The sequence below is a fragment of the Podarcis raffonei genome, chromosome 3 (genome assembly GCF_027172205.1).
Source record: "Podarcis raffonei isolate rPodRaf1 chromosome 3, rPodRaf1.pri, whole genome shotgun sequence".
NCBI classification, from domain to species: domain Eukaryota; kingdom Metazoa; phylum Chordata; class Lepidosauria; order Squamata; family Lacertidae; genus Podarcis; species Podarcis raffonei.
This window is the reverse complement of record NC_070604.1, coordinates 103165100-103179732: the sequence shown is the minus strand read 5'-3', so window position 1 is coordinate 103179732 and position 14633 is coordinate 103165100. Positions and strand designations below refer to the sequence as shown.

Sequence of the window (14633 nt, the reverse complement as noted above, 5' to 3'; positions counted from 1 at the left end):
CTGCCAGTCATTTCTGCCAATCCCATACAGTCAATCAACTTCATCTGCCATTCTTCCAGAGTGGGTAAATCTTGCGTCTTCCAGTACTTTGCAATAAGTATTCTTGCTGCTGTTGTAGCATACATAAAGAAAGTTCTATCCTTTTTTAACACCAACTGGCTGACCATGCCCAAGAGAAAGGCCTCTGGTTTCTTCAAAAAGGTATATTTAAATACCTTTTTCAATTCGTTATAGATCATATCCCAGAAAGCCTTAATCTTAGGGCACATCCACCAAAGGTGGAAAAATGTACCTTCATTTTCTTTGCATTTCCAACATTTATTATCGGACAAATGGTAAATTTTTGCAAGCTTGACTGGGGTCATGTACCACCTGCATATCATTTTCATAATATTTTCTCTTAAGGCATTGCATGCCATAAATTTCATCCCAGTGGTCCACAACTGTTCCCAGTCAGCAAACATAATGTTATGTCCAACATCTTGTGCCCATTTAATCATAGCAGATTTGACCGTCTCATCCTGAGTGTTCCATTTCAACAGCAAGTTATACATTTTTGACAAAATCTTAGTTTTGGGTTCTAACAGTTCTGTTTCCAATTTGGATTTTTCCACCTGGAAGCCAACTTTCTTATCCAAATTATGAGCCTCCATTATCTGAAAATAATGAAGCCAGTCTTGCACTTTGTTTTTTAGTTTCTCAAAACTCTGCAGCATAGTCGTAATAGTCACTGAACGTAACATAGATCTCTTATTCCGGATCTCTGTTCCTGTGTAAATAATATTTATTAAAATCATTTTGAAGTACAGTGATAGGTATGGAAGACTGCTACCCTGAAGTGACTGGAGGAAGAGCTGAATAAACGTATAAAATGAAATGAATGTCCAAGCAAGTGATGTAAGTTAACTTACATCCTGTAAAATATCAATTTTTATCCTGAGTGGTCCTAGCAGTAAATTCTGAATAATTATCTCCTTTCCCCCTTTCTAATCAGTTTGACCAGTGATACCTGTCAATTATTAAATATATTATTATTTATTAGTAGCCATTCCAGGGATAAAAGCAGCTTACACTAACAGTTCCTTTTTAAAAAGAAAACAACCTAAAAATGCAAAACCTTAGGAGCACAGCACAAAACAAACAACAAACAAAAATAGAGCTGTCCGTTCTGCCTAGATTATACCTAACGCCCACGAATGCATCTTTCTTGATGGTAAAATTTCCTTGCCGCCCGCCAGTGCTTGATGGAAGGAGGATTCAGCTTGTGCCATAGAACCCCCTACCCCCCACCTAGAATCCTGAAACGCCCACTAGTGGGCGGTAGGGACCAGGTTGACAACCCCTGGCCTAGATAGAAGAGATGCATTTTTCCTATAGTGAAGGATGGGATCCATGGATGAATAATTCCTGAATTGCAGGGGGTTGGACTAGCTGACCCTTCTGGTCCCTTCCAACTCTACAATTCTATGGTTGGTCCTCCCACTTGCTCCACTGGGCAGGACCAATCAGATTTGAATGTGACCAACGGAGTGGGAGAGCAGCCCCTCTCTATCAGTTCCTTTACCTTCCTGCCTGTGGAGAAAGCCCAGAAAGCAGAGAAGCTATGCACCTTGGTAGAGGTGGCAGCCTTCATATAACTGCCTTAGCAGTTTTTACTTCCCACAGAGATGGCACAAAGCAAGTTCTGAGGGCCATCTATCATAGATGGTATTATTTGCCTGTTGGTGAGGCACCTCCAAGATATATCTAAAAGGAGCCATTATCTGTGTGGCACATGGGGTCCAAACTCTGTGGGGTATGTAGATAGTATCTGAACCGCCATCTTTTCCATAATTTTTTTTGCAAAGGGCTATTGCATATTTATTTGGGAAGCATTTTTCATAACATTGAGATTGACTGCTGTGAAGTCCCTTCTCATCTAAATTCTCATATCTGAGAATTACTCTGAGCAGGGCCTCCTTTCATTATCTCACTGGAAGTTGTATTAATTAATTAACTGTGTTTATATGCTGCCAAATGACAAAGTGGTTTACACAAAATACACTTAAAATGACAATAAATATATTAAAATACCCCTATGAGCCGTAAAAACAATGTAAAACTGTGTAACTCCAAAAGCAGATAATAAAATCAGTAAGTTAAGCTACACTAGCAATACTGTACAGTAACTAAATTTTAAAATGAAAAATCTGAGAGAATAAAAATAAAAATTGTACCCTGCCCAAAACAGAAGGGGCAGCCCCTTTCCTCTGGGTCCCCCACCTTCCAAAATCTGTTCCAGAGCATTGGAGGTCCCTCCAGAGCAGAAGGGAAGGCGGTCAGAGATATTGCAAAAAGGGGAATGGGCAAAAATTGCCTCTTCTCCTCTCTTCCACTGGTGGTGGTCTCCATTAGATCAGAGACTCTTCTGTGAATGGAAGGACACAATTGGATTTAACTAAGACTTTAAATTTTTAAAAGTTTAAAAAGCCTGTGAAATAAGGCCACCCAGCGCTGAAAAGACCACAACAAAGTTGCCTGTTGAGCCTCTCTTTGGAGAGCGTTACAAAGTTGATGTATCACTACCAAAAACGCTCTGTTTCCAGTAGCCACCCTCTCTATCTTACCTAGAGAAGCCATTCTGAATAGGAACTCGAGGTCCAGATAGCTTCATGTAGGAAATGATGATACTTCAGGTACTCTGACCTAGTGATGTTAAAATCTCAAGAATAATCTTTTGGAGAATATTCTCGAGAATATTCTCGATTAATGAGAATACAGTGGTACCTCGGGTTACATACGCTTCAGGTTACAGACTCTGCTAACCCAGAAATAGTACCTCGGGTTAAGAACTTTGCTTCAGGATGAGAACAAAAATCGTGCGGTGGCGGTGCGGCAGCAGCGGGGGGCTCCATTAGCTAAAGTGATGCTTCAGGTTAAGAACAGTTTCAGGTTAAGAACGGACCTCCGGAACGAATTAAGTACGTAACCAGAGGTACCACTGTATTAGAGAAATTTCATTTAAAATAGGAGAATATTTTAATGCATTGAAAATGATATAATTTTAATGCATTGAAAATGATATAATTAGTTAATATACATGTTTGTTCATGGGTAAACTTGTTCAGATGGCAACCAAAAACTGTACAGGTACTTTTATTCAATGGGGCAATGCAGTGAATTCACATTCTTTGATTTTTTTTGCACCAAACTTGAAATTGAAAATTCAGCATGAATGACTCACCTTAATCACAGAGCCTGCCACTAACCGTATATTTACCATCAACTTTGAATTCTAATTATGTTGTGTATTCATGAAATGTAGCTTTTAAAGTAAAAGGAATATTAAAAAAAACCCTCAGGTCTGCTACATGAGTACGTTCTTTAATAAGCATATCTACATGGTACAGTATTTTTGGTGCAACACTAATAAAATCAAGATAAAGTTTAAAATAAATGCTACACATGTAAGCTTTCCTGCTCTGTCCACAGTAAGCCCATTCCTAGGTACTTTTAAGTGTGTAAAGCATTAAAGCTACTTTCTGTAAAAAAAAAATATCACACACTATGGCCAAGGGTATAGAATTGCTAAGAATAAGGTCACACCAAAATAGGGGAAGAGGCTATTACAGATAGTTGAAATACATACGAATTCAAATGTTCATCAAATTAAATGAATCATATTTTTAAAACACCCACCCCAAAACAAACCCCAAACATTTTCTGTAGCTCACATTTCAGAACTGACACTGGTGAATGACACAATGCCCAGTTATGTAAATGGATCAAAAAAATCATTATTCATTACTTACACTGGCAGTATCACAGCTTGACTTACTATTTACTAGATTTTTTAAAATGTGGGTTGTAAAACTGGTTCTTACATTAGAATTTGCAGTTTAGAGAATATTCTCTGGAGAATTTTCTAGCATAGAATGGATGCATTTTCACGTAATGCTAAACCATGGATGAATACAACACAGGAATGCCCTAGGCTCATTAAGACATTCCTGTGTTGTATTTATCCATGGTTTAGAGTTGCATGCGCCACACTCTTCACGCACAGTTGCGAAGAGGTCTTTAGCAGAGTTAGTTTTAAATTTACACAATTTCAGCTTAAAGTTACATTCAGCCAAGAGATTCCAATTTGAAACAATCTGCTGAGTTTAATAAGCCAACTTTGAACCATTGGTTATGGACTTGCTTTGTTAAATTAGTCAGACTCTTAAAAATAAAAACCTGCTAAAGCTGTGCTCCCAGGTATGAAGAAGGATGGATTAGTGGAGAGCCTGCAGCCCTCTGCTCAAGCCTGTCTTATGTAGCACTGAACCATGCTTTAGCATTACGTATAAATGCAAACTGGAAGCCCCCAGTTTACATTTCTCCATAGCTGTCTTCAGCAGCTAGGGTAGATTTTAGATCAGGGGTGGAAAGCCTCAGGCCTGGAGGCTAAATACCCCCTCCAAGTCTTTCCGTCTGGTACTTGGGACTCTCCCCAGACCACATCCCTCACCGGCCTTTTTACACACCTTTTAGTGTTTTGTGCCTGGCTGAAATGCTTGCTTGATCTCTGATAATGGCTTGCTTGCCTGAATGGAAAACAAAGGATCTGTGTGTAGCCCTACTCTACAAGGGTAAAAGTGACATTCATTGCTCTATCCACTTTTACCTCTGGCCCCACCCACCCCTAACACGTGGCCCTCAGAGGATTGCCAAGAAGGGACTGTGGCCCTCAGACTAAAAAATGTTGCCCATTTCTGCTTTAGATAGTTTAAAACAAGTTGGTAGTTCCTGGTGAAAAGGTGACAGTACATTATATTTCAGGCCCCCATTTTTCTTCTGTCCTCCTTACCACAATCTCTTTAGCACCAGCTGTCATAGCTTCCACTTATTACTTTGCAGCTCTTTTCTGTGTGCGTGTGTATACATATGTATGTATGTATGTACAGGCAGAGTACAATAGCGTTTTTTGCAGTTGAGTGCTGCTTTGCAGGTTTTAATTCCATGTGGTAAGGGTTGAACTAGTTGACCCTTGGGTCCCTTCCAATTCTATTATTCTCTGGCCAGCTTTCTTCTTTCAGTGCTTTCCAAACAGAGAACTATTAGCTCTTGTTGTTTCCTACCCCTAAAACTATTGAGGTTTGCTTCAGCTCTGAATGCTCAGCAAATGTAAGACACAAGTATAGCTGTTATCTGCCCTCAAAGCGGGACTTGTTTTGTTTTGTAGGCATCTGATCTACCAAGCAAGGCTCTTTACAGTTGCAACTAAAGAGAAGGGAGAAGTTCAAGAGCAACCTCCTACAGCTATTCAAAGCAAGCAGACACAACATTTTGATTGGGCCTTGAATAAACTGGATGAATCTATCAGAAGAACTGGGCGCATTACTAAAAACCTTCTATTAAGAATCTTTCATGATGTGTGCAGAACAGGTAAAGTGTTACTATTTTGCTTAACATTATATTTACCTAACATCAAGTTTTTGCTTAACAGCATGGTTTTGCCTTACGTTTTGTTAAAATCCTTGGCAATTAAAATGCTTCGAAAATAGTTGTAGCATTTTTTATTTACATTATTTCTAGCAGTTTGGTGGCTGCAATAATAAACTGAGCTCCGTTTACTCGGGTTACAGATGTAATTTGTGAAAATTGAATAGTTGTAGGGCACAAATATTTTAACAGTATTCCTGTTTTAACTAGCATTGGCAGTAAGGACTAAATTTCATGTGACATGTTCATATAAGAGTGCTTAACCTGGATGCTTTTATTTTGGAAAAAAGCAGCCACAGGTCTCCAGTCTGAAATGTGCTCCTGATCTGGATTGGGGGCCCCTCGCTGGCTTTCTGCTTGCTCTTCTCCAAAATAAAAGCAGGTGGCTTATGCACATTTGTATAAACGTGGAGAAAGGCTCCATTGCTCAGTGGCAGAGCACATGCTTTGCAAGCAAAGATTCCTCCCTAAAATTTTGGAGAGCTGCTGCTGGTTGTTACTGACAGTCATGAGGTAGGTGTACCCACGGGTCTGGTTTAGTATAAATCAAGCTCGCTCCCTGCCCTCATGAAGCCCTATTATAATCCTTATCTTGTGCCTTGGCAGGGTCAATTTAACGACAAGCTCATCCTGCATTTTAAGCATTAGCACCCAGTGGATCAGCATATTCCCTGCAGAAGCAGGAACAAAGAGCCAGCAACAGGCCAGTAAGATGCCTACAGTTGAATAGCCTCAGCTGTAATGGAATTGCCCTCCAAGATGCAGTTCCCTCTGAATGGCAGTAGCACATGATGTACGGAGATATCCTGCTCCCCCATGAATATAGGGTTGCACCATTGCTTATCACTCACTTTGCTTATCCTGGCCTCAGACCAACTCCGTAGCAGGTGTGGTTGAAGTTTGCTGTGCCACCACACTCCCATTGCTGTCACTTAACGAGAGGGAGGGGGCAGGGCAGCAATGGGGTTGAGGCTGCACAGCTGCTCTGGTGGGAGCCCCAGGTTGGTTCTGCCCATCCACATGCCCAGCCCCAATCTTGCCACTTCACTGTCCGATAAGTTGCAGTGAAGTTGCTGGAGGGTGGCAGAGTAGCACCACCCCAACAGATTTTCTGCTCCTACAACACAGGCAACAATTTGCATGTAAAGACCGGCAGACCTAAGTGGGGCTGTGCAGGCTGTGCATAACAAAAGGTGTATCCAGTCACGGTGTGGCCTGTGGTGGTGGTACAGATACACGTGTGACAGCTACACAAATGGATGGCCATTTCAGTGCATATGTCTCCCTTCCTTGATCAGGTCAAGCAACTCTTGGAGTGTACATTGCTCATTTTCTTAGCTCTTTTAAGACATGAACAGAGTGGAAAAAGAAAAATTAACAGGGTCAATATAAGTGGATATTAGCTGCATGGATCCAACCAAGTTTCTAAACCATAGCAGAATTTCTGTTTCTGTACCCAAAGTGTACATAGCTGTGGCTTGTTCATCAGGGCATCTGCAGTTCACCATTCCTGGAGGTTGAAAAGCCAACTGTATGGGATTACCTTTCTACAGTGTGAATTGAAATAATGGACATAAAAGCTGGGCTGGCTTGCGGTTTTCCAGTGTCACATCTTGCTAAGAAGCAGCGATATCAGTGTCCTTTTGAAAGGGGGATATCCCTTTCCTTTTTCCTTGTCTCTAGGATCACTCTGTATTTTACTTTTTTAACATGGGAATAATTCCTACATAGGAAAAGACGTATACAGTATTTGAAGCGCAGCATAAATTTCCACTGACTAAGCAGCTTGTGCAGGTATCTGTTGCCCTAGCCACTGCTGCTTAAAGATGTTCAGGTGTGACACAGAAGTCTGTTTCTTAATCTGGCAAACCTTATTTTGGTTGAGATTTCATCTGCATGTTTCAGAGCTTAAGAAAACCACCATTACATTTGGGAGACGTTTTTCCTGTAGTGCTAACCCTAACTGTAATCATCCACTTATTTGGTTGCCACATCTCCAGTTCTTGATGGACCATTTGGTGACTGGTTTTTGCCCCAAATTCTCTATGAATTGCAGAGAACTCAGAGGGGGGGACATAAGTTATTCCTACGCTTTTCCTAATAGCAGAATTGGCAAGAGCATTGGGTAAGAGCAGGCTTCCTCAAACTCGGCCCTCCAGATGTTTTGAGACTACAATTCCCATCATCCCTGACCACTGGTCCTGCTAGCTAGGGATCATGGGAGTTGTAGGCCAAAAACATCTGGAGGGCTGAGTGTGAGGAAGCCTGGGTAAGAGTCTTCTCTCACACCTTATTCCTTGGTTTGGCAAATCTCTTCTCTTATCTCATGCTATGGAAAACAAAAGAGTCTTCATTGCTGCTTCTCCTTTCCCCAGCTTCCATCTAGCGTGAGACAAGAGAGAAATTTCTTTGCAAGGATTGGGTGGCTAGTGGCAACTAGAAATAATGGCTAATAGCTAAGCGAAGTGAAAAGTTATATACTGCTTTGCATCAGATGTTATGGAGCCCAATTTTATTCTTTCACATGTATTTAGTCAGCAGATAGTAGTGAGCTACTCTTTTGAAGTTACAGGCTGATTAGGCAGTATGTATAGAAAGTGTATTATTTCCTAACGTAAAGCTTTCATTGGGGAAAACTTTTTAGAAGTTCCTGAGCCGTTCCCTGTAAAAGTGGGATTAGTAGCTTGTTTCTTTCTAAATTGAAATAAAGAACATGGGTGTTATTTCAGCTTGGTAAAGTTGTTCAGCTTACACGAAAGGAGCACTGATCCACCCCACCTACCACTGTGCTCCCAGTGAAGAGCAGAAGCTCAGTATATATATTCTGCATAAATAGAGATCAACTTAAATCATTAATTTATGTGATTATGGTCATTTCTGCACTGCTTATTGCATCACTTCATTCTGGCAGTTAGGTTGCTTAAAACACATTTTTTTTGGTCACCTGCTTCTCTTCTGTTCTCAAATCTGATGCATAATTTGGCTTTCTTTGGGTTGCTATCTGTGAGCATTTTTAGAAGAACTGTTTCAAAAAATAATTCCTGAGAAATGTGACACTGTGCACTCATGTGTTACTAAATCCTTCATAAATATGCTACAAACGTATTGAGTTGTTCCAGGAACGAGTGTGTGCATATACACATTGGCACTTGCATACTACAAACTATAGGCAAAACAGGCTCAGCTGCATATATATGGCACTAGAGCACACTTTATGTATATATGCAGTGGCCATACTATCAGAATTTTGGTTTTAAGCTGACTTTTTGCCTGCACATATTTGCACTGCAGGACTAGTTGCTCCATTTAAAGTATACCATCTGGGACGTTTACTGTAAGTCAAACTCTTCAACAATAGTTTGAGACACATCAGGAAAACATGGTGGCTAACACCCTACATTAGTCATAACCCTTTGAAATTAATGGACGTGGCTAACTTAGGTACATTAGTTTTGGAGAGTCTATTCTGAGTAAAACTTGGATACAACCCAATGCCTCTAGTTTTACTATCCTTGAAAATATATCAAAAAATAAAATAAAACAATTGTCCAGGAGCACCTTAGAGCCCAACTAAGTTTGTTCTTGGTATAAGCTTTCATGTGCTGGTATCTGAAGAAGTGTGCATGCACATGAAAGCTTATACCAAGAACAAACTTAGTTGGGCTCTAAGGTGCTACTGGACATATATATGTGTGTGTGTGTGTGTGTGTGTGTGTGTGTGTATGTATTTTGGCTGCATCAGACCAACATGGCTACCTACCTGTATCCTAGAAAATGTTACTAAATGCATGCATGTTCAAATACTTTCCCAGGTGGTATGTTCTAAATTAAATTGAACTGGGTAGCAAGCCCCATTGAACACTGGGGCTTATGTCTGACTAGATACACCATAGGATTGAGTTCTTAATTCCCCCATCTTGCAAAGTTTGACCTGCATCTCCTTTTCTGTTATCAGATGTCACGGAACAGTGTGGATATGCTTTTCTAAACTTTTCAAAGCTATGCGTAGTCCCCCCTCCCTTTAATAGATTTTATTGCCTTTATGCCTTCTAGGTTACATAGTGATTGTTCATGTTGCAGTTTCATGTATCTTGTTCTGATTTAGGATACCCAAGTAGTAACCAGGCCCTACTGTTGTTGAGAACCTGTGGTTCATTATTGCCTGAGCATCTTCCAGCTGAAAGAACAGAACTTGCCCATACCATATGGACCCAGTTGAAAGGACTAGGTATTCTTTTTCTTAAATAAGTCGTATGAATGTTATTTTAGCATGTGCTTTATTTTTTTCTGGTGTAAAAATTAATGGAATTAAAATACTGTTAGATACTAAATGTGTAGCTGACATTCTTTAAATACTTGCACATACAACTCTTGGAAATCTGTTTTTAGATTCCAAGAGCTATACTGACATCTAGAGGTGTTAATATTAAAACCAAGCTTTGTTTTTGTGCAATGAAGTCAGTTAATTTGTCGCTTAACATTTTTGAGAGAGAGACTTTAGTTTAATATTGCTACTTTTTGCATTGCTAAACAATTATCCAGAATTCTGTTCAATATCCCAATTGCGCCCACGGGTAATAGTTCTTAGAGCTTTGGTTTGCGAGTAGATATTAAATAGTGGTTGTGTTAAATACCAGACCTGGCTTAAATATAATGTCAAACAGTAGTTGGATGCTACCTGAACAATATTTAGGCTTACATAGACCTTCCCCCACCATGGCTTGGATTTCCTTTCTTAATACACGTAGCTGCAAACCATAGTCACAAATGGGAGTACAGAAGGAGGGTTGAGAATATTATGTCTGAACTGGCCTTAATAATATCCATACTTCCTCAGTGTAATGAACAGGTTGTAGACTTAAGATGCGCTGTGTTGCAAAACATGTGTTAAATGTTTGTTTCAGGCGTTGCATTACAAAGGTACACTCTTTTTAGTGGACTTTTAAATTTAGCTTCACGCGCTTTCAGAAATTGTGTGTTTTTATCTATGCCTAAATTTGTTGCTATGATAGTAGTTGCATTGAATTATTGTATCATATTGAACTTCTTGAGTTTTAATTTTTCTTTATAATCTCTTGTCAAGGTGTTGTGTACGATGTAAGCCATTACAATGCTTTGCTAAAGGTCTACCTTCAGAATGGGCACACATTCTCTCCAACTGAATTCTTAACAAAAATGGAAGAAGCTAATGTTCAGCCCAATCGAGTATGTACTTCTTTCATAAAGGCATTTTTTTGGCCAACTTTTAACTCGCCACCACTCATTAAATAGCAAGTCTTATTTTCATCATCTTTTTTGCAGGTCACTTACCAGCGGCTGATTGCTGCCTATTGCAACAAGGGTGATATTGATGGTGCTAGGTAAGGGTTTGCATAAATGGACCTAAATATTTTACAGCTAAAATGCATCTTGCAGCATAATCCTTTACATGTTTACCCAAAGTCTCATTGAGTTCAGTGCATTACTCCTAGAAAAGTATGTATAGCAGGGGTGGGGAATCACTGGCTTTTAGGCATTATTAGCCAGGGAGGGGCCCAAGGTCTCCCCATTTGATTTGCCTGGCCATTTTGTCCAAGCTCTGCCCACCTGCCAATCATCTGGCACCTGATATGATGTCAGTGTGGACAAGTAAAAAGGCAACTGGGCTAGAGAGGCTTTTGAAGGGCTGACAATCAGCTCATTCTTGGGACTTCAAAGCCCCATATCACCTGATGTCATAGTGACATTAGGTGATTGAGAAGTGAGCAGTCCTTCTTGCCTGTACGATTTGGGCCATGGGGAGTAAGGAAGGCAAAGATTTGGCTAGATCCAGTTCTCCATATGATTTCAGTGTTGATATTTTTAAACATGAAATAAAATTTAACAAAGAAACAAAGTTCACTGATTGAATAATGAAAGTCCATTGAAAAATATAAAAGGGATAACCTTATCCAAATACTTGGCTATAGTTATTTTCAAACAAGCCAGCTGAATATTGTGACTTCTGAAACTGGCTTGTTGAAACTAACCATAGTTAATGTTGACCACAGTTTTGGTTCTGAACAATGGCTGGTATGCAACATTATTCATGTGAACACAGCCGTTGTATGCAAGTGAAGAATTGGAATTTGTATAACTTGAAAGGAACAAGGTACAAGAAAGAATACCTAGCCAGTGGAGAAAGCATGGATGTGTTTTTATGCTGCACAGTACTAATTTAATCAGGAATTTCCCTTTTAGGTTAAAAGAGGAATATATAACATAAGATAGGGTTAGGAGCAATGAACATACACTGTTTTTCCAGAATATGTTTTAAAATATTGGATTAATTGTCTCTTTGTATTTAAAATGGTAATCTCAAGGTCTTAGCTAACTCAGTATTACAAGACTTAAATGATATCTTATTTTGTTTTACTTCAGCATATAGTCTTCAGTATAAAGTACATTTGTTTTACTTGCATTTTCCAAAGAAAAACATAGCTGACTTAGTTCTTCATCTTGCAGCAAGATTCTTGGTTTTATGAAAAGCAAGGAGCTCCCAATCACAGAATCTGTATTCAGCGCACTTGTGACTGGCCATGCGAGATCCGGGTAATTTATAGTTCTTACTCTTCTCCAGCTTAAATTGCTACTTTGTCTGAGTTAAGTGAATGCATTTTCTAATTTTTGAATTGTTACAAATAGTTACACCCTTCATATCAGCCCCAGTTACCTGACAGAGATCTTATGTGTGCATAATGATGTATTCAGGGATCTCTTGAATATAAAAAGCCCCCCCCCCCCCCCGCAACCAGGTGACTGTTTGCATGGGACAGTTTCAAAATTTGTAATCTTGACTGGTTTTCTGATGCATATGCTTAAGGGCCAAACTACATGTAAAAAATGATGTTAAGTGTATCTCATTAAATTGCATGAAAATTTTTAGACTTGCACATAGCAGCTGAAAGGGGGTGGAGGTGGCAGGTACAGCCTGTTTGGTCCCACTTGCCCCCTTCCTTCCTTCATACAAGCAATGAAACAACGCAGGAAGCCACAACTAACTGTAGTTTCCTGTTTTGTACAGACTGGGAAATTGTGCAGGATTTGGAAGCCATATGAACTATTGCTTCCTATTTTGCCTTTTTTAGAAACCAATAGCCATAGCTTCCCAGTTTAGACATAGCAGGAAGCTCTGGTTAACTGCAGATTGCCGGTTTTGCCACTTGAAGAAGGGGAGTAGAGACCCGGTAGCAATGGGGCTGTATTATTAAGCCAAGATTTCATTGTGCTAATGTAGCCATGCGGGTGAGCCAGCCTTGATGACCCCTCCACTGATGATTCTTATTGGGACTTGCCAGAGATGGCAGATGCTCTGTCTGTTCCTGTCCTATATTTCATTCATTCCTTTTCCCACAGCTGTTTAATTGAATAAAGAGCTCATTTTTGATAAATTGTGACACCCCCCCATAAGCTCAATTCTTAATACCAACCACAACCAGTTTATAACATTGTATTTGCCACTATATTAAAAAATATATATTTTTTAAACACTTCACAGGGATATGGAGAATGCTGAAAATATCCTTTCTGTGATGAGAGATGCTGGCATTGAACCTGGTCCAGACACTTACGTTGCACTATTGAATGCATATGCTGAGAAAGGTGACATGAGCAAAATTGAAGAGGTAATACACACCGTTTGCAAAGCTGCAGCTCTGTCCAGAAAAGATTTTATAATAGCCATCACTTTTCATTCATGCCTTTTCCCAAATGGCTAGTAGCTAATTCTATAGGAAGTGTAATACAGTGGTACCTCAGGTTACATACACTTCAGGTTACAGACTCCACTAACCCAGAAATAGTGCCTCGGGTTAAGAACTTTGCTTCAGGATGAGAACAGAAATTGTGCAGCGGCGGCAGCGGGAGGCCCCATTAGCTAAAATGGTGCTTCAGGTTAAGAACAGTTTCAGGTTAAGAATGGACCTCCGGAACGAATTAAGTACTTAACCCGAGGTACCACTGTATGTTGAAATTGTGCAGCAACTAGTATTCTTTGGTAAGCAGAGAAGGTAGTGGCTTACTCAAAGCTGCCTATTCAATTTGTGTGTTTGCATACACTGAGTAATGCTGTTAATTGTCCCCTATGTAAATGAGCCCCGCTTGGTATTTACAAGAAATCAAGAATATAGTATGTTTGGTGAAGCACATCTTTTGAAGACAACAGGCATTTTCAGTTGAACGAATTTTATGTGATGGACCAGTTTGTTGTTACTTTTTCTGCTTTTGTATTTTTCTGGTGCTTGTGATTTTACATTTGCTGCCCACATCTGTTTTCTATGTGAGTTAGTGGTATATATTTTTACAAGAGTTCCACAACTGACACACTTGGGCATTTCATTACACCACCTTTTAGTAACCACACACTACCGGCAGTGGAATCCCAAAAACATAATACTTTGGTGTGTCTGTCTTTTGACACCTGTGGATCATCTAAGATAACCAAACATTAATTGAGATCAGTATTGGAAAAAGACAGTTGTGCTGAAGATGTGAGTTGGATTGTAGTTATCATGGGATAAAAAGTGTTGTTTATTAGCCAGGGCTTCAATGCAGTTAAACTGAACACCTTGACAGTTTAAACCTCTTTCTCTCCACCTGCAATGGATTTAATGATGACTACAATGCTTTCAATCTAAAAGGTCTTAAGTTTAGCAGAACTGTGCTTTCTGCTGTTTTTCTTAAACCACAAAAATCAATACTCTGCAGTCTTTACTACAAGGTCGTATATTTCAGCACTAACGCTGATACTTCTGAAATGGCTTTTTCTCTGGAGTGGTCACTTAACATTCAGAGACACAATTGTGTCATGCGTAACACGGCACTCAGTTTCATTTGGCTGATTAATGCCTGGAACCTCCTGAATTTGGAAAACCAGTCTTGTATTTTGAATGAATGCAATGCTACTGGAGCATACTTGCACATTGAAAAGGCAGTTCCAGCACAGTATTTTGCTTCCATTGAATGGTTTTTGGAATCATTTTGCAGATATTGGCATAGTACAGTGGTACCTCAGAATGCAAACGGGATCCATTCCGGAGCCCCGTTCGCATCCCGAAGCGAACGTAACCCATGTCTGCACATCTGCGTGTGCGCGGGTCACGTTTCGGCGCTTCTGCGCATGACATCATTTTGATAGTCTGCGCATGCGC

At 39.9% G+C, this 14633-nt stretch overlaps 1 protein-coding gene across 1 annotated transcript in view; it reads left to right on the top strand.

Moving 5' to 3' along the window:
• Positions 1–14633, top strand: part of LRPPRC (leucine rich pentatricopeptide repeat containing) — a 117596-nt gene that overhangs the window by 6949 nt on the left and 96014 nt on the right. The window contains exons 2-7 of the mRNA XM_053383343.1: positions 5207–5409; positions 9572–9694; positions 10550–10671; positions 10768–10826; positions 11950–12036; positions 12983–13109. Of these exons, the coding sequence (XP_053239318.1) occupies positions 5207–5409; positions 9572–9694; positions 10550–10671; positions 10768–10826; positions 11950–12036; positions 12983–13109 (721 nt within the window). The remainder of the gene's footprint in view (positions 1–5206; positions 5410–9571; positions 9695–10549; positions 10672–10767; positions 10827–11949; positions 12037–12982; positions 13110–14633) is intronic.